The sequence below is a fragment of the Pararge aegeria genome, chromosome 12 (assembly GCF_905163445.1).
Source record: "Pararge aegeria chromosome 12, ilParAegt1.1, whole genome shotgun sequence".
Taxonomy (NCBI): domain Eukaryota; kingdom Metazoa; phylum Arthropoda; class Insecta; order Lepidoptera; family Nymphalidae; genus Pararge; species Pararge aegeria.
Genome location: NC_053191.1, coordinates 18520853 through 18544173, shown reverse-complemented (window position 1 = coordinate 18544173; position 23321 = coordinate 18520853). Strand labels below are relative to the sequence as shown.

Below are 23321 nucleotides of genomic sequence, written 5' to 3'. Positions count from 1 at the left end.
GGCTATAAGGACTATGTATCCAAGGCTGTTAAACAAATAATGAATAAAAAAGAAGGCGTTCCGTTCCTCAGCGAATTGTATTGAAACTCCTAAATAACATAATCTGTTAAGATTTCGTCTCCACGTGAAGTTCCGCTTAACCTTGAATTTTTAGCAGCCTTTCAAGTGTTAGAATCGATTGTCACTTATTTGGCTCAATAACTGGTGACTATTTAAAATCCTACCAAGACATAAATAAAATACAACTTGCTTTTCCTTACAGTTTATTTTTTTACTTGTACTATTATCTTATAACAACTTCATTATTTGTACATTTTTGAACAGTGGCTTACTATCATAGCTGCAGTTTAAAAACAATTAAATGCCAGTTTTAGACGAGAGTGACATACCTTGTCCTTAACATCCTAAACTGAGGATTATGAAACAAAAATGCAAACAATACTAAAACAATACTGCTAGCGTTAATAGTAAGCCCGCTGAACTGAGTTGCTGGGCGCTTATATAATTACTTATAAATAAATTTTCAATCACAGTCAATAGCTTATATTACCTATAGGTATATCTAATTAGAGTCGTTAATATCAATTTTCATGAATCTCCAAACTTCTTTAATGTGTCTTTAATTCTTAGTTGTTAAATTGATCGTAAATTTTCTAAAAGCCTTAATTTTGTATAATTCTTACTATAGACAATTTGTGTACATCCAAGCTTTACAGATGACGTGCGATCACGCGTTTTTGTCATTCTTTGCATGTCATGGATTTTAGCAAAGTACCACTTTGCCATTAGCGTAGCGTTGCATATTTTATCTAATCCTCATTCATATACTATTATTTTATAAACTTTCGAACATACTTCGTGCAGCTTCTATACTTACTTTAACTTAATAATATTATAAATAACATAGCCGACTTCCTAACCGAAAAAGCCAACAAATGCAATTTAATCAAAATAAACAATTGAACTTTCAATTTGAAAAGTACATACAAAGGCCACTTGCATATATATTAAAATACAAACTCATTACGAAATCGCATTAAATTTACTAATACAAAAGGTGTATAAAAAGGTAGGCACCAGCCAATATTCTAAGAGTATAAATTATTTGATACCCTGATCAAAAGGCACTATGACTTCCTCAATCCTCATACGTCATCAACAGATTACACAAAATGGCGACAACAAAATAGCAAATATCAATATCGATAGATCGTCATTGTCACGAGCTGACTTCTGAAGGACCTTGCTGCTGCAGTAATTCCCAATATAGACCACGTTTGCGTACCAATTCTTCGTGTGAACCGCTCTCTGCAATAACGCCTGCAAAGAAATTAAGTTTAGCATGGAAAAAAAATATCAAAGGCAAATTACCTAAACAATATTGATTTCCAGTTTTTTAGAGTTTTAAACTTTAAATTTTCCGCAAATTATTACAAAGAAATGTTGTTATCAAAAAAACTAGCGGAATATGGCAATGAACCATTGAGTAGGTATTTACTTGTCCCTACGGGTATTTTAAAGACTTAAATTAAAGAAAACTGACTTCGATACTCAAAGAAAATTCAAAATTTATTCAGGAGTTATGCCCGAATCGATACATAACGTCCTTCTTTTTGAACGAAGTCTTTTAAAAAATATTTAATCCGCCATAGCGTGGCGACGGCCATCTTGGACCGATTTTCATCAAACAGAGAGATAACAAAATCAAAATCACAGATGAAACAATGCCGCAGAAAATTCAAACTTATAACACCCCGTTGTTTTTGCGTCGGTTTTATGACACATAAAAAAACTTGAACGGACCTTTGTCGACAACGCTGATGACGTCCGCGTTGCGCACGGTGGCGAGGCGGTGCGCGATGACCACGGTGGTGCGGCCGCGCGCCGCGCTGTCCAACGCCGCCTGCACCAGCTTTTCGCTGGCGGCGTCCAGCGCCGACGTGGCCTCGTCCAGCAGCAGCACGCGCGGCCGCCGCAGCAGCGCGCGCGCGATGGCCACGCGCTGCTTCTGGCCGCCCGACAGCGCCGCCGAGCCCGCCTCCAGCACCGTGTCGTAGCCCTGCGATGAAATTAAATGACACTTTATTGCACACCTTACAGAATGATATTATAAACAAAAAATACACTTAATATAACACACGCTCGGCCCGCTTCAGTACTAGTGGGCTTTATGTGACACAGCTCTGAAGGACGTGGATGCTGGCGTAATTACAGCCACATGAAGCTTAACCAGTCAGTTAAGCACACAACTCAAACTTTTCTGTTATGTGCGTTTTAAGAAGTTAAAATAAGGGTGAAGGTGTAATGGGTGAAGAACAGTTTGTCCTCCCTGCATGGTGTAAAGCCCATTGCTAGCCCTGTCCCCCCCTCAAAATGTGAAGGCATTTGCCCGTGACTCACCACGCACGCCAATTGCGAATTGGTAGACTTTACACGCCTTTAAGAACGTAATGAAAACTCTTAGACATCCAGATTTCTATATGATGTTTTTCCTTCACCGTCAAGCACGTTATATTTTAAGTGCTTAAAATAAAAAAAAAACACATCACTCCGAATAGTTAGAGATATATGCCGGGGATTGAAATCCCATCTCGAATATTTTTAGAAACTTAAAAATTTATGTTAGTATTTCTTAGTGTTACACAAAAGTAATGCTCACCGAAGGCAAGGTGGCGACGAAGGAGTGCACGTTCGCCATTTGAGCGGCCGCAATGATCTCCTCGAGCGGGACGTCGCGGGAATTATCGCCGTACGCGATGTTATCCCGGATGGAGCGCTCAAACATCACTGGCTCTTGTTGCACCAGGCCCAGCTGGGAGCGCAGGCGGGCCAGAGGCAGATCGCGCCGGATGTCACGCCCGTCCACGCTCTGCAAACACGAGCCATGCTCTTAATAATGTACTTGTCGGCCTCGCTAATATACTATTGCTTAATATACTCAACACTGACGAACTGTATTATTTTCTCCACGTTCTAACAAAAGCCCGAGCTGAGCAATGCTGATAAGATCCATTTTACTATGTTCTATTTCAATACTTGAAGACGACTCATCGATTGAGGCTACTGGCTACTAGATGAGTTCACTCGTGTGAGTGAAACCAGTTGATTTGAGCTTAAATATCTTCAAATGAAGCCTCTGATCTATACAGACAGAAGTTTTTGGACTTTGTTATATTCGACCGCAAGTTGTCCTTAACTGTACCTAATTGCACGGATTACTACCAAGTGATGATGCAGCCTAAAGTTGTAGCGGGATATCCTGTTAGGGGTATGTGAGTTATATAAATGCCCTAATCGGTTTATAGGCGGTATTGTCTCGAAGCGAGTTTAGGTCTGGAGGTCGATACCTTCCACCAGACCTAGTGCCTACATGCTTCTGAAATTCACAAAATTATTGATTTACTGTCGTTTCATTTACTATATCGAGTTATTTAGATAGAATTTGAGCATCGCAGCTGGAAGCCATAATAGCTAATTGTGGATTGATTTAATTTCTACGACGAGTTTTTTAAGTATCATTTTTGCTTTGATGAGCGAAATCACTTGTCTCTTATCCCTCCCAGGCACTCCGGCTCTGTTTGGATAGCCACTGTCATATAATTCGCAAACGTCACTTTGGTGGTGAAAATTCACCAAAATTCTATAACTTTTAGTGGCCGCTTTGGATTTATCAAGCCAATTTTTCCGTCGGAGGATTTCTCCCAAAACCCTCGTGCCCCCCTCTACTCCCACAACCACCGAAACCTAAGTAGACCGCGGCCTCTACGCCCCTCTAATTTGCCCTTCATCAATCTTCAAAACGATCAACTTTCGAAAACATACGTTGATTTCACATAGTCCTTACCACGACGCCCTGATTAGGATCGTAGCTCCTCATTAGAAGTTGCATAACGGTCGACTTCCCGCAGCCCGATGGCCCGACTAGCGCAAGCGTCTTGCCCGCGGGCACCTCCAGGCTCAGGCCCTGCAGCACCGGCACGCCGGGCCGCGTGGGGTAGTGGAAGTGGATGTTTGAGAATTCCAGTTTACCGGTCGCCACCTGGGAAAATTACACGCCATTTTTTCTAGCTTGTCTTAATGTATGAAAGCTTTTCATTACGTTAGTGTAAAGCACCTATGTTTTAGACATATAAAACAACATACGGGGCAGACCTTGGGGAATGTTAATATAAGTGCAAACTCAATCTATGTACATATTACAGAATTAAGCACATACAGAAACCGTGTATTGTCGAAAACCACACCACTTAAGTAGTGTTTCTCAAACAGGCGTTCAGTCACATACCATTTAGCAGTTTTAAGTGATAATTTAACCTCATCTTAACGTTTACCATAAAATGGAAAAATGGGGAAAAGTTTGTGAGCGGAATGCTAACTAACAATTGACTCGTTTGCGGGTCACTTTCACTGTTTTTGGACTGCACTGCATGCAATAATGGCTGATTAAGGGTTCTGTATGTTTTGAATTCTGTTTACAAATAACGATAATAATCGTTTTCTACTATATACAGCTCATGGAAAGTCGCGAGTTCAATGATTTTTGTTCGCCCAAAAAGTGCTCAACGCGCCTAAAGAAGTCGCACCTCAAAAAGTTAAATTTTCGGGTGTAGGATATCTTACCCACGAGGGATCATCTACAGCACTGTCTTCAGTCTGCACCGCCGGCTGCCTGGCCAGCGCGCGGATGATGCGAGCGCCGGAGCGCCGCGCCGCCGCGAAGTTAGGCGCGAACGACAGCGCCTCTGCTAACATCCACGCGCCGTAGATTAGAGCTTCGGAAACCCTGCGAAAAACAACCACAGAGTCATCACGCTTTAAAGCCTTAAAAATCAGACTATATTTTAATAAGTTGACACAACCCTACCAGTACACAACTGCTTTTTATTGCTTTTAATTTTATAACTTTTGTTTTGTTGTAGTTTACTTCAGGGCAGCCCTAATCCCTCCGCAACTCCGAAATAGAAAAATCGTCCAAAAAAGCAGAGCATAGACCAACCACGCGGCTTCAATGTGGGTTAGTAGGCTTTAACAATTATTATCACAAAATAATGGTTATAACCGGGACCCACGATTTAGCTGGCTCTCCGAGGCACGGGGGTTGACACAGCCAATATATAAATTTTTGTTTAACAGAGAAAAATTAATACCTACCTAACAATTTTTGCCTCATGGTCCGTAGTTGAACATGCTTACCACTAAACCAACGACCAACGAGGAAAACCAAAATTACTAAAAAAATCTAATAGCGAGTGTAGTTTTCAGTTTAGGAGGCTTCTCTGAAGGCTATCTGGTACACTATTTGGTACTCACAGTATAGCGTATTCGTAGTTCAGGTCCTCCCTGGCGATGAGGTAGCCGCCGTACGCGAGTGACACCGCGTAGCCCAGCGTGGGCGCGCACAGGCACAGGCCGTACACCGGCCCGCGCACCCAGCGCGATCGGTCCTGCTGGCGCGCCGAGTGCAGTGCCTGCTGGTAGCGCCTGAGGATGGCCCACTCCACACCTGAGGGCGACAATTCACTCTTATTCCTCCGTGGATCGAGGAGCCTCGCCGTGTAAGGTTGTAAGATTGATATAATATTTTGTAAGCATTGTTCTTAAGCCAAAATAAACAAGACCCTCGAGAATTATGTTGTCTTATTTCTATAAACACCCAACCTACATGTCGACCCTTCCTTTGAGCGATAGGGTTCGCGACGCGCTCCGATTACCTAATAAAAACTCGTGACTAATTCCAATCGCTAAAATTTATTTAAAACATGGACTAATTCACTTAAAAATTTGCGAATCTAGTGAAGAAAACTTCATTATTTCGCCACTGTAAAAATACGGCTCACATAGAAGAATTAAACTCCAAGCCAGAACAGCGAATGTAATTCTATCAATAATAACAGGTATTTTGTTAATTGGTGCTTCTCTATTTATCTACAACTTTAGAAACATTGTCACCATACTTGGATACGAGCAGCAGTAAGAGAGACGCTTTGTCGTTCGACGAACCTAAAATGTGAAGACCTTGAAAAGGTCAACCGAGATCAACCTCAAATTACTTTAATATTCCAACGTATTATAATGGATGAGGAATAATTTAGGTTAGGTAAGAAAATTAAACTAAGTGTGGCTTTGACGTTACCTAGGCTATGTACAGTCCGCACATTGATCACAGCTTCGGTAGCAAGTCGCGACGCACTCTCCAAGGCACGTTGCTCTTTAACCTCAGACTTCTTGGTCACCCAACCTTCCAAGCATATGCCACCGATTACCTGAACATTAAACTTAAATTAAGCTTCTTACGGAGGCTATTCGTATCGTAATAAAGGAGGGGCTATTTGTTGGTGGTTCTACTATTACTACTTCTTTTGCTGTTTTGGCTTTTAGCTGTGCCAAATTAGCACATTGTACTTCGCCAATATCACGTGCACCTAAAAGTTCATTACTATCTTTAGGATCTACAGGGCTAAAATCATGTTAAGGAAAATTAGCTTACTGCAAAAAGTCACTGTTAAGAACTCTATTTCAGGGGATCAAATTGTTTCGATTCAATTTTATTTATTTGCTGATACAGGTAAATAGGTGTAACGGAAAAAAAAATGTCGATCTTAACTGTACCACGCGAAATTGGCATGCATATTGTTGGCAGGGTAGTATTTAAATTTTAATTGATGTTACTACTAGGTACAAATAAGATATTAGCAATTACAATAATATTAATTACAATTATGAAATAAGGTTTATAATAATACAATACAATTAATAAAGTAATATATTATGTAGATTTACGAACAATAAAAGTATAAATAAGTAGTTAAACCCTTAAATCACGTCACGCAAAACTTATCCATTTCTCTTCTTTAATAACCCATGATACGTACAAGACTGAAAATTTAATTATGTTATTCCAGATTTTGATTTTAAATTGTATTACGAAATGACTTCGTGGAAGATAGATCGAAAATATTATAAAATTTGTACTTACACATGGCACGCTCAGCAAGCTGACGAGGGTCATCTTCCAAGAGTATGCCATCGCCAGCCCGACACCCAATACCATGGTACTAATCCCTTGTAACATCGTGCCCAGACGAGTACCTGAATAATAAATACAAAGTTTTTAAAGCCTTTAGGCATCAAGAGAAGAAAGTTCCTTTATCAAGAAACTTGAGAAACTTGAGTTTAATTTCCTATTGGAAATTTCATACTGCTGAATTGCTGTCTTAGCGTCTAAAGCACATGTATTCGTTTTTAATTTTATATTGAGAATGGTTGAAACGGATTAGATTTTTTTGAAGATAAGATATGAGGTCCTGAAATGTACATATGTTATTACCTGTAGCACCCTGCACTGCAGCACAATCAGAAGCTAGTCGTGCGCAAAGAGCTCCCACCGAATTCGCAGGCACGTCGAACCAACCTTGTTCCTGAAACATAAACAGTATTATTACGTTATCCTATGTTCGAACTCACACATTCTGCAAAGTACTAATTACAATTTTGAGAAATTTTTTGAATTTAGAAAGACAATACCCTAAACTTTGGGACTCTGTACTTACTCCACCCAATCGTATTGTTAGGATAAATCTATCCTTACTACCCAATGGTAGTTGGAATAAACGGAAAGAAATGGAGTTCCAAAAGTTGCTGCAAGAGTTTGAGCGATAGTTAAAACAATACAAACCTGTACTAAGTAGTTGTTAAAGGTCAGTATCCTCAATCTATCCGTTAGCTTCGCACCGGCTAGCCCAAACAGCCATGCTTGTAGGAACGTGACGATGCCACTCACGAAAGCTGCACAAGCAAACATGCCCGCGTAGATTTGAGAGTGTCGGAGGATTTCGTCGTGATCTGGCCACGAGAACATCTGGAAAGCGACTTAGATTATAGTAACTGCACTATTAATTTGGGCAAAGTTTACTGGGTATTTAATTGAAATTATACTTCTTTAGCGGCGTTAGGAAAAAATCATGGGAGTGAAATTATACGATGTAACGAAATGCGCGCACATGGTTACACGATTTTAACAGGACGAAGGTAGTTGCGAAACCGAGTGAAAGGTGGATAAATCGTCCGCCTGCTCACTGTATACGATGCGCTCGCACACCGTCATAAAAAACCGGGACCGTGAAGTTAGCTATAAGGTTCGACTGTGTACACTTTCAATTATCAAAGTCTATTACTTATATGTCGTTCGACCTACCCCATATAACTTGGAGAAGAGCAATGCGAACACAGGCATAGTCGCACCGATCAGAAGCGAGGCCACTCCTCCACCAGCGAGTAGTGGCCATTCTTTACTATTCAGTTTAAGTAGCTGCCAGGTCGTCACGTTGGCTTCTTTTTCTTCCACCTCCTCTTCTGTTTCCTAGAAAATTATTATAGTTTATCGTAACAACTTAAAAATAACCTAAGCTTGATGAAGCTTAGCGACAAAGTAATTAGTTAAACGCTTGGCCGCAATCTCAAGTAGATTTAAGTGGTTATCTCGAAGTATGTGTCTCACTTATAGTATTTAGATAAGATATCAAAACAATTAATATAAGCTTTTCAGTGACTGTACTGCATAATGGTAGACTGAACGTTATCTAAACTATTGGCAACTCGGACCAGCTTGGTGACTGACTTCCTTGGAAGTGAACGATTCCAAAGTGTCTGTAAAGTTCAACTGTTCTTCATTTACCTAGCTGCATTGAATGCAGTGTGATATGTCAAGTCAACTACTTACGTCTTCCTGAATATGAGTTGGTGCAGAAGCCATTTGATTTGAGGACATGGAGCCGAGTCGAAGACTGCCGCGGACGAATCGATCTCGCCGAAACGATTCTGTGCAAGAAACATCATAATCAATGCATTCAATTGGTATATTGTTAGGTATTTGATTTAATTCGCTCAGAATGACCTCTTTTCAGCCTCCTTTTGAAGTCTGACAAGTTCGATGGTTGGACTTCGTATACAATCAAATATAATTTTCGAAATGCTACGTATTTTGACTGGGATAGGTTAGACTTCTCAACTATGGATCACGAGGTCGACGGTTCGATCTCAGGTGGGGCAAATTTTGTACAGTATTGAACTAATGTTAACAGCTCGAAGTTAGGAAATTAGTGGTTTATACCGGTTATTATAACTAACATGTGATAATTATCGTTAAGGCCCATTATGGGTGAGTCTTTAAAACCCATTCTCCTATATGAGAGGGATGGGGGCCTGTGCCCAGCAGTGGGATTTTAACTAGATGATGTTGATTATGATGTCATTGTTGTAACGTACCTCTATGTGTTGAGCAAATGCTGCTGTTACGCCTAACTTTACTCAGTTTCTGCTCAACTTCAACTTTCACGATGTCATCTTCGGTGGACTCTGATTGTGATGCTGCTATGCTTCTGTAACAGGAGTTTCTATTTAAATATGGCAGTCGAATTCGGGGTAACACCAAAACTGACTAGCTTATAGTTCTAAGGAGTACTTTAAATTTTTGCAGCTAGCGTCAGAAGTGATCTACTGCAATATAGTTCTGTAAATGCTTATGGTTTAATCACTAGATTTTGTATAAAGCAGCTCCTATTGGTAACATACAGTTTGAATAGCGCGCCAATCTTTATTATGTATCTCATAGCTTTATCGAGGAATAAGAAACATATCGACAGATAAAAAAGTCTCGAATGTAAAATGTGTTCTAATGAGTATGCTCACTTATGCGTCATGTCGTCTTCCAACAGTTTCCAGTAGGCGCCCTTTTTCGCCAGTAGTTCCAGGTGCGTTCCCTGCTCCAACACGGCGCCCTGCTCGATGTACACTATGCGGGATGCGTTCACTATAGTCGATAACCTGGAATTATAGGAAATAGAATTTATAATCTAGTCGATAATGGAGTCGAAATTTGTGGTCTGTCTAATAGTGAAGAAGTTACTCGATAAACTACAATCTAGTGTTATAAGATATAACAAACCAACCCACACCGAGAGTATTCCCGAGTTTTACTAGCATTATGTATCTGAAGGAAGAAGAAATTTACTTAATTAAGTCGCGAAAGAGCAAAGTTTTGTATGATGAAAACTCATATTTTTTATTGCCCGTCTACTGCGCGTGGTACGATATTCGACTTGCTATATACTTGATTAATTGGGATGTAAATATGCCACCTTTTGGATTATAAATAAAACCATAACAAAATTAGAAATTTGACTGCCTGAATTAATGATTAAAAAACAAAGATAGGAAATATAGGAAGAAAGAAGTAGTTGCAAACCTATGGGAGACCACTAAAGTAGTCCTGCCTTCGCTGGCTGCATCCAAGGCAGCTTGGACCTGTCTCTCAGCAGCCGGGTCCAGTGCAGATGTCGGCTCATCCAGCAACAGGATCGCAGGCTTCCGCAGCAAAGCGCGGGCTATTGCCACTCGTTGTTTTTGACCGCCGGATAGTTGCGCTCCCCTTTCTCCGAGGGTGGTGTCATATCCCTGGTTAAAGATGTGTAGATTAATCACCCGACTATAAAACGGTTAATATTTTAGCAATCTATTAAGTTGATGATTCCTCAGCCTTCTTAGTTTCATAGACTTGGCAAAGTCAAATATGTGATAAAAGCAAATTGCAAATGTAGTATGGATTGATAGCAATGACGAATGAAAAACGGTTTATATATTTCTTGTTATGTGTGTGGAAGAATTGTGTTACAGAGGAGTCGGTCCATTAATTTCTTAGATGTCTCACCTAACCAACCAACTTAATAAAATTCTTTTACAATTTAGTATTACGTATTATTTTGAATTATTTTAATTTATTACATTTATTCCTTTCGTATCCTTAAAAGAGCTTTTTTACAGTTTATTTTTTTTTATAATTTTGCTGAGTTTACTAGGAATTCCTGGAATAATTATTACAAACCCTTACTTACATCAGCTAGTTTAGTGATGAACTGATGAGCGTGCGCAATTTTTGCTGCTTCGATCATGTCTGCCTCGGTCGCGTCGTCTACTCCCAACATTATGTTCTCTCGGATTGTGCCACTGAAGAGAACTGGTTCTTGACCCACAACGCCTGCATTAAAAAAACAAGTTTAGTACAATATTATAAAGTATAATTTTATAAGACCGCAAAACAAAAAGTTATAAGCATTCAAATTCAGTGACATAAGAAAATCAAACGTCACCATCACATTGATGGTGACGGTGAACTTACTGAAAAGAAAGAATCATTTCTCATACCGCGTAAAGGTAGAAAGCATAAGGAAGGTAAGGAAGCGCGTTTGACTCACCAATCCTCCTGCGGAAGTGGTGTAGATGCAACGAGTTCAGCCTGTTTCCATCCACCGCGATATTGCCGCTGTCGGGCTCGTATGCGCGCTGTAGGAGTTGCAACAGCGTGGACTTGCCGCAGCCCGACCCTCCCACCAGGGCCACTGTCTCACCAGCGTTCACTTTTAGACTTAGCCCTCTTAATACCTAAAAGAGGTGAAGTTATAAAATATAAATATACTACGACAATACACACATCGCCATCTAGCCCTGAAAACGTCCATCACTCTTAATTAGATTACCTAAGTTGCAAATAAATACGAAAGCAATATGTTGGGTCTTTCAAGCGGGGAAAGCCGAGTTCGAACCCCGCCATCCACCTCTAACTTTTCGGAGTTAAGAGCGATTCGAATTCTAGGTATTTTCATAATATATATATATATATATATATATATATATATATAGTTCTCCATAACGTCATCAAAAATTTGTAAAGTCCGCCCTAGGCTATCGTGGTGGACTACGGTTACGGTACGGTACAAACTGAATTATAAAAACCTATTAGTTCTAACAAGGTGAATTGCAATCCCCCGTTTAATTTTTAGAGATTTAAAGAACATGCATTAATACTAGGAGTGCATGCTCGAAGAAGAATGTATCTAACCTTAACATCAGGTCTCGATGGATAATTGAAATACAAATTATCGAACACGATATCGCCCTTAAATGCCTCGGGCTTAATTCCGGCATCCTGCAAAGCGTTGATCTTGGACTGTCGTTCTAGAAGATGAAAGAGGGACTTGGCAGCTCCTCGCGCGGTCGAGAAGATTTCCAGATGAGGGTTCAGCATCGCAATATTTTGAGCTGCCATGAACGTGCAGAAAAGGACCTGAGGAAAAAGTTTACTTTAACTGCAAAGCATCTTTTAACAAAGCTTTCATTAATTTCTGTTTTAATAGGTTTTGCACTTTAATATTATCACGTATTTATTACGTTTTAAGGTGTTAATTAGATAAAGATGCTTGCTTAATATATATATACGGTAATATTGCCACTGCTTATTAGGAGAGATCACGGATGAGCGAAAACTGTCGTTGTCATTTGTTTTTAGTAGCAGTAGAGCGTTTCGTGACGAAGCTAAACCGTTGAAGCACTACCGCCTTGCTTATTTCTATCCCTAAGCAGTATTATTGAGTTTCGCAGAATTTCTGTAGTCTGGTCTGGTGTTATTACAGGCACATGTGGTTTAACACCTACGCCTCTGATTAATGGACAAGAATAATTTTTTTTTGATGATTGCTATTGCTTTAGATCGGTAGCATTAGAGTGATTGGACGCAAGATAACATAAAGTTGTATATCTCACCGTGACCATGACCCCGGGATGGTACACCCTGTCCTCGGGCGGCAGCGGCATGTCGGCCACGCAGAGCGCGGCGCCGTACGCGAACACGATGGCGTTGAGGCCGTACGTCAGCAGCCAGCCGAGCCCTGCGCCCGCGCCCGACCACGCGCAGCGGCGCCGCGCCGCAGAACTTGCGCCCGTCAGGGCCTCTGAGTATCTGTGGGAGAAATAACACTTCAGTCTTCCTCTTTGACACGTAAACGAATCGCTACAGGGGAGGTGTGTTGAAAATGAAAAAAATATATCTTACAAAAAGAAAAACAACGTAACATACAATAATAAATCCATTGGTACCTACACTTGGTAATCCTGTATTGTGGATGCCTGTTAAGTATTTAACAATAAGTATTACAGTTTTATTACGACGATACACCGAAGATTATGGTAATGGATTTATCAAATCCTTAACGGTCCGAAATGAAGATACGTAAGAGAAGCAGAGTTCCCGACTAAGCTCAACGAATCTGAAGTGGGATGAACACATAGTTTTGATAGTCGATGGACGTTCAAAAGTCAAAGTCAAAGCCAAAAATATCTTAATTCAAGCAGGCCCATGGATGGCACCTACGTACATTACATGAAAAATTTGTACAGGGTAATAAGGTGATCGCCATGACCATATTCGTAATCTTCAAACTAAAGCTATAATAAGGGTTCCAAACGCGCCCCGATCTAAGAAAAAGGCCACAAAAAATTTAGCCGGGTGTTCTTTTTTGTTATTTATTGTTGCAATAATATATTAGTCTTAGGTTTGTTATGATAAAGACAAAAACAGAAATTAAAAGGGAAGAGAGCAAGACAAAAAGAGAACCTTACAACTAGCTCTGTTTTAGTTTCTGAACATTATTGTCATCATCATCATCATATCAACCCATTATCGACGCACTACAAGGCCCGGGCATCATTTCACAATTAGAAGGGTTTTAGGCCGTTGTCCACAACGCTGGCTAAGTGCGGATTGGTGGATGTACCTACATTATATAACTTAACAAGCTTTGGAAGAAATCTAAAATTCCAATACCAATTGCTTACTTGGCAAAGGTACTACTAAGTTCGACAGACTCACTTGGTGACTTCAACGTTTTCACCCGCGTAAGCTCTGACTGTGCGCACAGCGGACAGCGCTTGTTCGACTATCCGCCCCGCCGTGCCGTACGCCACCACCTCCTCGCCGGAACAGCTGGTCTGGTTCTGTGTAGGGTTAACGGTGTATATAGCGGTAACCAGCTGCCCAATTCACTAACTTTTCCATCAGTTTATGAACGGTGGCCACCGGTTATCGCCATACAAAATATGCGATAAGTTTACAACTGGACTATCAAATTATGCTGTTTGTATGAAGAGTAATGTAGGCCAAGTTTTTGAATTGGCAGCTGTAACCGATGTTGATACACCTAATCAAGTTTTTTTATTTTGGCAATTAAACTCTGACACCATACTTTGAGAATATCGATCCAATAGTCTGACTAATAATCGGCGGCTGTACATATTAAAACATCAATAATATAAATAAATCATGTTATCTATACTTATAATAAAACTGTAACTGGAAGATTTCTGTACATTTAATATATTTTGATAATTTTGATCGGGGGATGCTTGACAATCGATACTAGAGTCCAAAACAGATTTTTATTGAATTTTTGTCTGTCTGTCTGTCCGGGCAGCACGTGAAAACTACTGAACGCATTTATATAAAATTTTGTATCATGGTAGCTGATATTCCGGGTCAACATATAGACGGGAAATGGGATGAAAACTTTTATCAATTCAACTTCATATCTCCGTTAAATTTGAACCGATTAAAATAAGTCTTTTTTTCATTGACACTACTGTGTACTACCACGCATGTATTGTCTCATTTCAATGAAGATATGATGAATATTGTCGGAGATCAAGGACATAATTCTTCACAGATATCAGCAAGTCGCAAGGCATATGGGACAACGATCGAATGCATGCGTACCATCCTACTGATATTATAAATGCGAAAGTTTGTGAGAATAGATGTATGGATGGATGTACGAGTATGTATGGATGGATGTTTGTTACGCTTTAACGCCAGAGACAGAGATACCTACAATATAGTCTGGAATAGCTCATAGGCTTCTTTTTATCCCGGAAAAACATACAGCTTCTACAGGATAGCAGCGAAATTTTTTCCGAATTTGTCATTCAATATCCTCGCAACGGAGTATAAGATCGACGTGGTTTTTTGGATAGGCATAATTGAAATATTAACACGCTAATCTCGGAAAATCCTGTTTCTACTTTTTTTTTTTTGGATTGGTAGTAACAATTATGGCTATATAACATCACGCTACGACCAATGGCTACTATCATTAATGAGAAATGTTGCAAAAACTGCAAAAAATATCCTTTTTGAGAGATTCTGATCCGTGCGATGCGTGAACGGTAAATTTTACGCCAAACGACGGAAGTATGCACTAATTAAGTTTATCGGAATTTTTGGAATTGTTGTTACTTAAAACTTCTATAAAACAGTCCGCGACAACATACCACTATTTTTAAGTCGACTCATTCGCGGATTAAGTCGCACGGGTCCGCTAGTTTTCTATTAAATTAGTTTCTGAAAGTAGTTAATAGGTAACCCACCTTAGCAACAGTGGCGGCCACGAATAAAGCTACTGGCACGACAGCTAAGCCGGCCAATGTGAGCTGCCAGCCGTGTGCCAGCGCCACACTACACGCCATAATCACACTGCCTGCCAAGTATGACGCCATCGCAACATGCTCGCCGACACCCATTTTTAACTTTTCAGTGTCTCTGTGAAATAATAAGTCTATCATTTTCTGCAGATTTGTCTCAATGTTGTTTTTGTATAGTTATTTTGTCATCATCATCATCATTATAACAACCCATTATCGGGCACGGGTCTCCCTCTCACATGAGAAGGGGTTAAGACCGTAGTCCACCACGCTGGCCCAGTACGGATTGGTGGACTTCACACACCTTTGAGAACATTATGGAGAACTCTTAGGCATGGTTTCATCACGATGTTTTCCTTCACCGTTAAAACAAGTGATATTTAAATTGCTAAATAATAGCTGAAATTCTTCATTGACTAAACTTATAGCTTTTTTTAGTCCTTCAATCTCTACTTTGCGGAGGTCCGGTTACAAAGCAACAAAGCAGGATCATAGCTCGAGTTTTCTGTCTTTCTTCTATCACTATCTTTCTATCACACCCATATCATACTAAAAGCTCAATTGCTGGTCCTGTTTAAGGTTACCCTGCTGGAGCCGCCATTATTATATATAGAAAACGGTACTCACTCTGTAAGCGTCGATGCGAAGTTCATCGTGGTGTTGGTATCAAAAAATGCTGTCTCTTGACTTAATACTGATCGTAGGAGTTTCCATCTTAACCTCGTTATCTAAAAAGATATATAAGTTTGAAGAGACGTGATGTGGGGTATATGGACCTACAAGAGGCCAATATCTAGCTGTGGAGTTCTAGAAAACAGCATATATGCTAATCCAGGAAATCTTTTCATTCATTCATTACAAAAAAAGGGTTTATGTATCCGAAAAAAATATAGCAGTATGATAATAAGTAGTTTTAATGCACAAAGGCTACTTTTATCCCGGAAAAATGTACGGTTTCCGTGAGACTTGTTTGTTTTTTATAGACCTAGAGAACGACATGTTGTTTTGCATAGTGGTAGCTCAGGACTCAGAGAATAATGAATAACAGGCATACGCATGAAAATTCCCACGCGAACGAAGTCGAGGTAGCCACTATCAAAAAAACTACAAAGGATTGGTCTATGTTGTGATTTTGAAAAGTCAAGTAAGTATGTCTGTTTGTAGTGGCTCCACCGGTCTGGAAGTCAGATTCTACCGAGAAGAAGCTGGCCAGAAACTCAGCAGTTCCTCTGTTTAACAACATCAATGGTATCATTAATCATTAATGGTACCCACCATTCGTCCGGCGGCCCAGTTGGCGAGCGTCACCGCGCAGGCCGCAGCTACGAGCTGGCACGCCATGATGGCGAAGCTGGCCACCGCGAACGCGACCGAGTCCTCCACGAGGGCGTCCATGTGGAAGGTTCTGTTACTGTCATCTCTGCAAACAAACACATTAAATTTTTTACAAATCCCGTAGAAACCATTTGTTTTAAAGTGAAACTTTTATTACATCGTCTCAGACTTTTTTGACTGCGTGTTGCATGTCGCGTGACGGTCGGCCGCGGAGTAGGGATAAAGTGACAGGCGCTCGTCAGATCAGCTGAGGCCATTATGGCGGCGCCTAAAGTTCCTATCAGCTGACGGTGTAGTGTATAGACTATCACTCATTTGTGCCAGTGCTCCATAAAATATTGGTATCATTTATATCCTGCAAAACTCATGATGAAGATGGAGTTGATAATAGAATGATTGAAAATAAATTTGAAAAACGGATAAAAATGACTTAACTATTATAAAATATTGATTTATTTTTTTTTAATATGTGCATATCATCTAAATAATTGTTAAGTATTATGTATATCTAACTCTAAAACACAGAGTTCAATAAAAATATTAGTTATCATTTCCATTTTCCAAGTATAAAATTAACGATTTTTATACCCAAAAATTTTTAGTTCAATGTCTATAATGTGAAAAAAAATTTTTTTTAGCGTGGTTCGTAAAACCATGCAATCCTTTTTTTCTGGTATGAAATAGCCTATGTTAATCTCCATCTTTTCAACTAGCTCTATGACAAAAATTGAGATTTGTGGTTGCTTTGATTCTGCAGGGCAGTGAGCCCGTAACGGGTTAATTATGATGAAAAAGTCGGATCGTAATCAAATGTGGAAAATTGCGCCAGAGACTCTCATACTCACACTATTCTGTTTCCCCCGAATATGCTTAATATATACGCGTGGCCCGTGCTGTGCTCCGCCTTGTGGCGCGTGATGAAGAGCGCGGTGAGCTCCCCGTAGATCAGCACCGCCGCCACCAGCCCGGCTGAGCACAGGCAGCCGGATAGGGAACCCAGCACCGTGGCCAACCGCTCGCTCCATGTTGAATATCGCCACTGGGAACCAAGAAAGAACATTTTACTATTTACTTGAATAAAAAAATACATATACCACGACAATACACACATCGCCATCTAGACCCAAAGTAAGCGTAGCTTGTGGTTTGGGTACTTAGATGGCTGATGAATATTTGTATGAATACGATACACATACATACACATAAGTAACGGCATTCTGAAAGCACTAATAGATCGATACGACTCTCAAATTTACAAGTTGTATATTAAACTTCACGTAGGGCTGCCTGGACGCATAAATTTTAATTTGTAACTTTTTTTATTTTTTTTATTTAGTTTAGTTTTTAATTATTCTATTTATGTTATAGTGAAGTGCGTAGTGATGGGTCATAGATACCAAATATATACCAAAATACCAAAATAAATAAATAAAATAAATACTTATAATATACAGATACATATCCAGACACTGAAAACCATTCATTTTCATCACACAAACATTTTTCCAATTGTTGGGAATCGAACCAATGACCTTGGACACAGTAAACAGAGTCGTTGCCCACTTCGCCAACAGGCTGACTAATTTACTTGAAGCGGCGATAGCCTAGTCGGTAAAGCTTCGGCTTCCCTTTGGGAAGTTATCCCATCTAACTTTGCGAAGTTATGTACGTTTTTAATTTAAGAAATTTAACATCATATGCTATGCGAGAGGAAATCTGCATTTCTGAGAGAGTTCTTCATGATGTTTCCAACCACTTCACTTAATTCTTCATCTAACACAACTACATAGTATGAGGTTCTCTTTGAAGTTCTTTCTAATAACGGTTCTTTATAAATCCCGTTGGAAACGTTGGTTTGTCTATATAAAGTAGCCTTTATTACTCTCCGTCCTTTCAACTAACCACATGTCAGAAATCGAAATGATCACTCACTTAGGGGGTAAAAAATGGTACACTTATAACATTGTAACGAAGTAAGGATTGACGGACCAAGATGGCCCACCTAGATGCACACAGAGCAACATTTCGCACGTCATGCGAGAGGAACTTCCTTGGCCTGCCCACCCTGTGTCCACCAAACTGAGGCATTGGTATAAAGCCTTATGTACCTGTACTACAACAACATACAATACAATAACAAAACAAACCACGGTAACCACACAATTCAGACTGTAACACAGCGATGCTGCTTGACGACAGAAATAAGCATGGCGGTAGTACACCCCTAGAGCTTTGCCACAAAAAGTTCTCTTACTTCTAGAAACAGCTCTCCTACAACTATTATCTCCTCCTAACTCTTACTCGTACCATCAATATTTATTTGTTAACATTTGCTCTTAAAATTTCCGTTCGCTGTAAATTATTGCATTTGATAAAATGTTTATTAACACATAATACGCGGCATATGAGTAAGTGATATTAATCGTGGTCGTGGAGTGATTCAACAAAATAATTTCGCGTCCATTACAATTAAGAGTGTCGCGGGCTATTGCTTTTATTGCCTCGTTAAGACAATTGGAAGCTTAGTTTATTATTTTTTAGAGATACTCGCAAGGATTTCATATTGGAAATATGATTAACATTTCGTATGGATAACAAAAACAAAGCCCGAAATGTTTACTTTTGAGACATAGAGATTCAAAGTTCTAAATAAATCATCTCCCAGTGCAGGTTTTGATGATTATTCCCATTGAATTGAGACTTACATACGATTTTTTATTTTGTGTTACATTACGTATGTATACAAATTAAAAAATAATTTGTTAACTCTTCACTATACGTGAATTATGAAATCACATTCAACTTTGTCAAATAGAATTTTTAATTTTTAAGGAAATAGGATCTAGTTTGCATCTGGCTTCGGCCGCAGCTCATTAGTGCGTAAATATTTGTATCATTTGAATAGTGTTCCTCAGTTCAATATTTGCTCGACCGCATTCGAGGAGTAGATTTCGCATATACAATCTCTGCTGTAACGTCAAAGAAAAATGGACTAAGACTACAGGACCCGATAACTGCATGAAAGTCTCACACAAAGCGAAATTACATCAAGACGTTTAAAGAGGATAAATTTATTTTTATTTAAGATGAGTGCGTTTTATTCGTAACTAGAGTGTCATCAGAAAAGTTATAACATTTAATTTGTTTTGAGTAGGCAGTTATTTATAAGTATTAAGTAGTTAGCGGGGAGTGCCACTAAAAAAAATAATCACTTTATATTAATTCCAGTGGCAAACAAAAGGTTTACACTCTCGTGTTAAATAAAATCAAAAGTGACTATTATGAAATATTTAAAAAAGAAAACTAAACCTACTGTTATGTTTTATATCCTAATGTAGTGTTAAAGTAGTGTTTTCTTGAATATTAATATTTTTTTTAGTTTGGACTTGTTACCCTCCAACTAAAGATAAATATAGCAGTCACTGGAAATTTACTAATAAAATATTTTTGAAGTCCTCGATCCCGGAAGATTTTAATTATATATTAACCAATTTAAAAATATGGCCCCAACAAAACGGATCACTGTTATGAAATTTGACGCTAAAATTAATTTAAAACGCGATAAACAATACACGTTAACATAAACATACACACGAGCTTATTTCTTTTTTGGGAAATCGATAAAATCTGCTTAATTTGAGTCGCCTTCACCTAGTCTCACTGAGCTTATAATTTTGCAATGATAAAATGACCTTTTGATGGAAAAACAATCGCATAATCAGTTCCGACCGCACAAGGACTGTACCCACGACTGCAGACCGCAGGCATACAGCTGTCAGCCTGAAATATTGTAATATGGTCGACTCCATACATCAGTCCCACGTCTCGTCTGGAAGGTCAGCCATGAGAACAGTATTGTATACCCAACTACGCAACGCAAATGACTGGTATGTATTGATCAGTCCATATTTGTATACTTTATGTATTTTTCGTGTAAGTTCCTTTTTTTATATTTTGAAAGGCATATATTTGCAGTAATTCTCTTAGCCGTTACCTTAGAAGTGCAAACAAAGATCACACAGAAATTAAAATAAATATGGGTACCTCAAAGCGTCATATCACCATAGATGAGAGAGCAAAGCAAAGTTTGAGAGTTAGTTTATTTGTATGAACGCGCTCGTCTAAAGAATTTAAAACACACACACACACCAAATAAAAAAAAAGTTATTGTGTTAGAAAACCTATTATATTGAGGAAGGTTGTAAAACAAAAACCATCATGCTTATAATTAAAACGTCGGTGAAACCGCAGGTCATATTTAGTTCATATGAGTACAAGCTTGTAAATACAATATTTTTATTTTTGTATACGTGAATTTATTAGATACATTTACGTGCGTAACTTAATAATATAATTTCCACATTAGTGGTGACATGTTGAACGGAAAACCCTTGATACATCTATTTCCGATATATATATCTTTTTTATGAACTTTAAAAAGTTAATGCTTGTAATAAGGAAGGTTCATAAAGAAATTTGCATCTCGTGCAAAAGATCACTGAACTTTGCCGCAGTTCAGCATTTGGGTATGTTGTTTGACGAGTGTGTCTGAAATGTTTTTACATGTGTAAGAGATCTTAAGAATGATGCCAGGAATGCAGTAGGTACCATCATTTCTTTTAATTGGGTCTCAAGACGGTGCTGCAGTCAATTCTATTAACCAACACTGTAGATACTAAGTACCTAACGAGGAAAATGACTTTCAACGAAAGGGTTTATACTTAAGTTGCATTTGTAATTTACTCGTACTTGGAATCAAATCGTAAGTACCTATGAATATAAAATATGCTGGTTAAGGCAATTGCGGGCGCAAATAACACCGTACATATTTGTCTGGTAAATTTGTTGAGGATAAAGGATAATGTTTTAATGCTTGTATTTTACTACCGGGAGTTTGTAAACATATATCTGTATCATCTGTGTCTTATGCATCCACTGCTCTACATATCGCTCTTTTAAGCACCGTCATGTCTCGTACTGCAACAAACGTGATTTCCAATTAAATTTGGTAATCATTAAAAAAACCCATAGTGGCTAATGTAATTTATCAACAATTAAAAACACATTAAAAATTCATCCTTATTCACTTTATTATTGAATCATTTTGTATTTGAATTGTTTTTTAAAGTTTTTTTCTCATAAATCGGTTTCTTAATTGAGAAATTTTTAAAAGAACCGAAGAAAGAGTGATAGTGACTTTCATAATAATTTTAAGACAAGGAAATCAAACCAATACGCAGAAGAAATCCCAAACAAATGAAACATTCACAGGTCTCCCGCAATAAGAAGGGGCTAAGGCCGTAGTCCACCACGCTGGCCCAGTGCGGATTAGTGGATTCCACACACCTTTGAGAACATTATGGAGAATATGGGCATGCAGGTTTCCTCATGATGTTTTCCTTCACCGTTGAAGCAAGTGTTATTTCAATTGCTTAAAATTAAATAATTTAGAAAAGTTAGAGGTTGGGTTTCGAACTCGGTCCCCAAAAGTTAACTCGGGGTAAAACCCACTGGGCTATCACCCCTTCGATATATATATGAGAATATTATTAATAATTTAAATATTTAATATGTATTGAGTGCCATGTTGAATATCCCTACACTATGTATACATTCATAGAGAGAGAAAAGTCAATCCATTTTTTTCTAGCAATGTAGAGGTAATTTTGGTTGACAAATTATTAAGGATTTTATTAAGTAATTAGATTTACTAAGAAACCCTATTTAAAGCATTTGACTAATTATTTATGCGACAATTATTTTTAATTGAACAAATCAGAAGAATTAACAATAACTTTTAATGAAATCTTTTGTCTAATGACTGATACGACTGATAACGTATTGTTCTACGTGGAACCTTCGGAATGACTAATAATATACTGTCGGTTCATTATTACACAAATTATAGTTTTCAGCTTACCTAATTAGTAACAAGGCAATACTAATTTACTTAGGTGTTACTTCAACAAGTATCATGAAACTAAATAATAATAAAAAACAATGATTCACGATTACCGTCGGATAACACTGATTTGTATAGTTTTTAATTAGTAGGAAATACAAAACTGTTTAATTTTTGTAAAATCGAGAAATTATAATATAAACTATTTTGTTTTTCTATCACCATTCTAAGCCACTACCAAAGTGGAAGCATACATTTTGATCGAAGTCAGATCGCTTTTGTTGAGGGAACTCGGTAAAAATAAGATTTAATTCTTAGCTTGCGAAGCAGGGCTTTTAAGATAAAGTTCACTTTTGTTTTGAATATTCAGGAGTAAAGAAGAACTAATGAGTTCCTTTGAGGCCTCTTGCTTGAAGCTCCTTTCTAAACCTAAAGTAGCTAAAACGCACAGCTGGCGTTTTAAGGTGCTTATATGGTCCAGTGGTTGACATATTTGGATATACGGATCATAAGACCCTGGGTTCGATTTTCGGGTTGAACTAAACAATTTAGGTCATTGAGTCTTTTGTTAAGAAAGTCCAAATTTTTATTTTTTTTGCTTTCTAGTCCCGTGCTATAGCCTGTTGGTACTGATGTGTATACATACAATGATCGTCAAAGCCCGCCACCTCGCATTTGAGCAGCGTGGTGGGTTATTGCTAAGCCCCTTTTTCTTATTAGATAGGAGGTTTATGACCAACAGTAGAAAGTTAAGAGGCAGAGGATGATAAGGAAATATTGA

General features: G+C 38.6%; 1 protein-coding gene across 1 annotated transcript in view; it reads right to left on the bottom strand.

Moving 5' to 3' along the window:
* Positions 1–254: 254 nt before the first annotated feature.
* Positions 255–23321, bottom strand: part of LOC120628316 (multidrug resistance protein homolog 49-like) — a 44999-nt gene continuing 21932 nt past the window's right edge. Inside the window, exons 2-25 of the mRNA XM_039896625.1 lie at positions 17484–17677; positions 16579–16723; positions 15931–16031; positions 15250–15421; positions 13700–13824; positions 12595–12790; positions 11894–12118; positions 11250–11436; positions 10890–11032; positions 10244–10452; positions 9688–9822; positions 9265–9377; positions 8720–8817; positions 8195–8359; positions 7676–7858; positions 7328–7418; positions 6977–7089; positions 6134–6263; positions 5311–5503; positions 4621–4783; positions 3845–4039; positions 2660–2869; positions 1804–2059; positions 255–1320 (exon numbers count right to left, since the gene is read on the bottom strand). Coding sequence (XP_039752559.1) covers positions 1220–1320; positions 1804–2059; positions 2660–2869; positions 3845–4039; positions 4621–4783; positions 5311–5503; positions 6134–6263; positions 6977–7089; positions 7328–7418; positions 7676–7858; positions 8195–8359; positions 8720–8817; positions 9265–9377; positions 9688–9822; positions 10244–10452; positions 10890–11032; positions 11250–11436; positions 11894–12118; positions 12595–12790; positions 13700–13824; positions 15250–15421; positions 15931–16031; positions 16579–16723; positions 17484–17677 — 3843 coding nt within the window. The 3' untranslated portion in view covers positions 255–1219. The remainder of the gene's footprint in view (positions 1321–1803; positions 2060–2659; positions 2870–3844; positions 4040–4620; positions 4784–5310; positions 5504–6133; positions 6264–6976; positions 7090–7327; positions 7419–7675; positions 7859–8194; positions 8360–8719; positions 8818–9264; positions 9378–9687; positions 9823–10243; positions 10453–10889; positions 11033–11249; positions 11437–11893; positions 12119–12594; positions 12791–13699; positions 13825–15249; positions 15422–15930; positions 16032–16578; positions 16724–17483; positions 17678–23321) is intronic.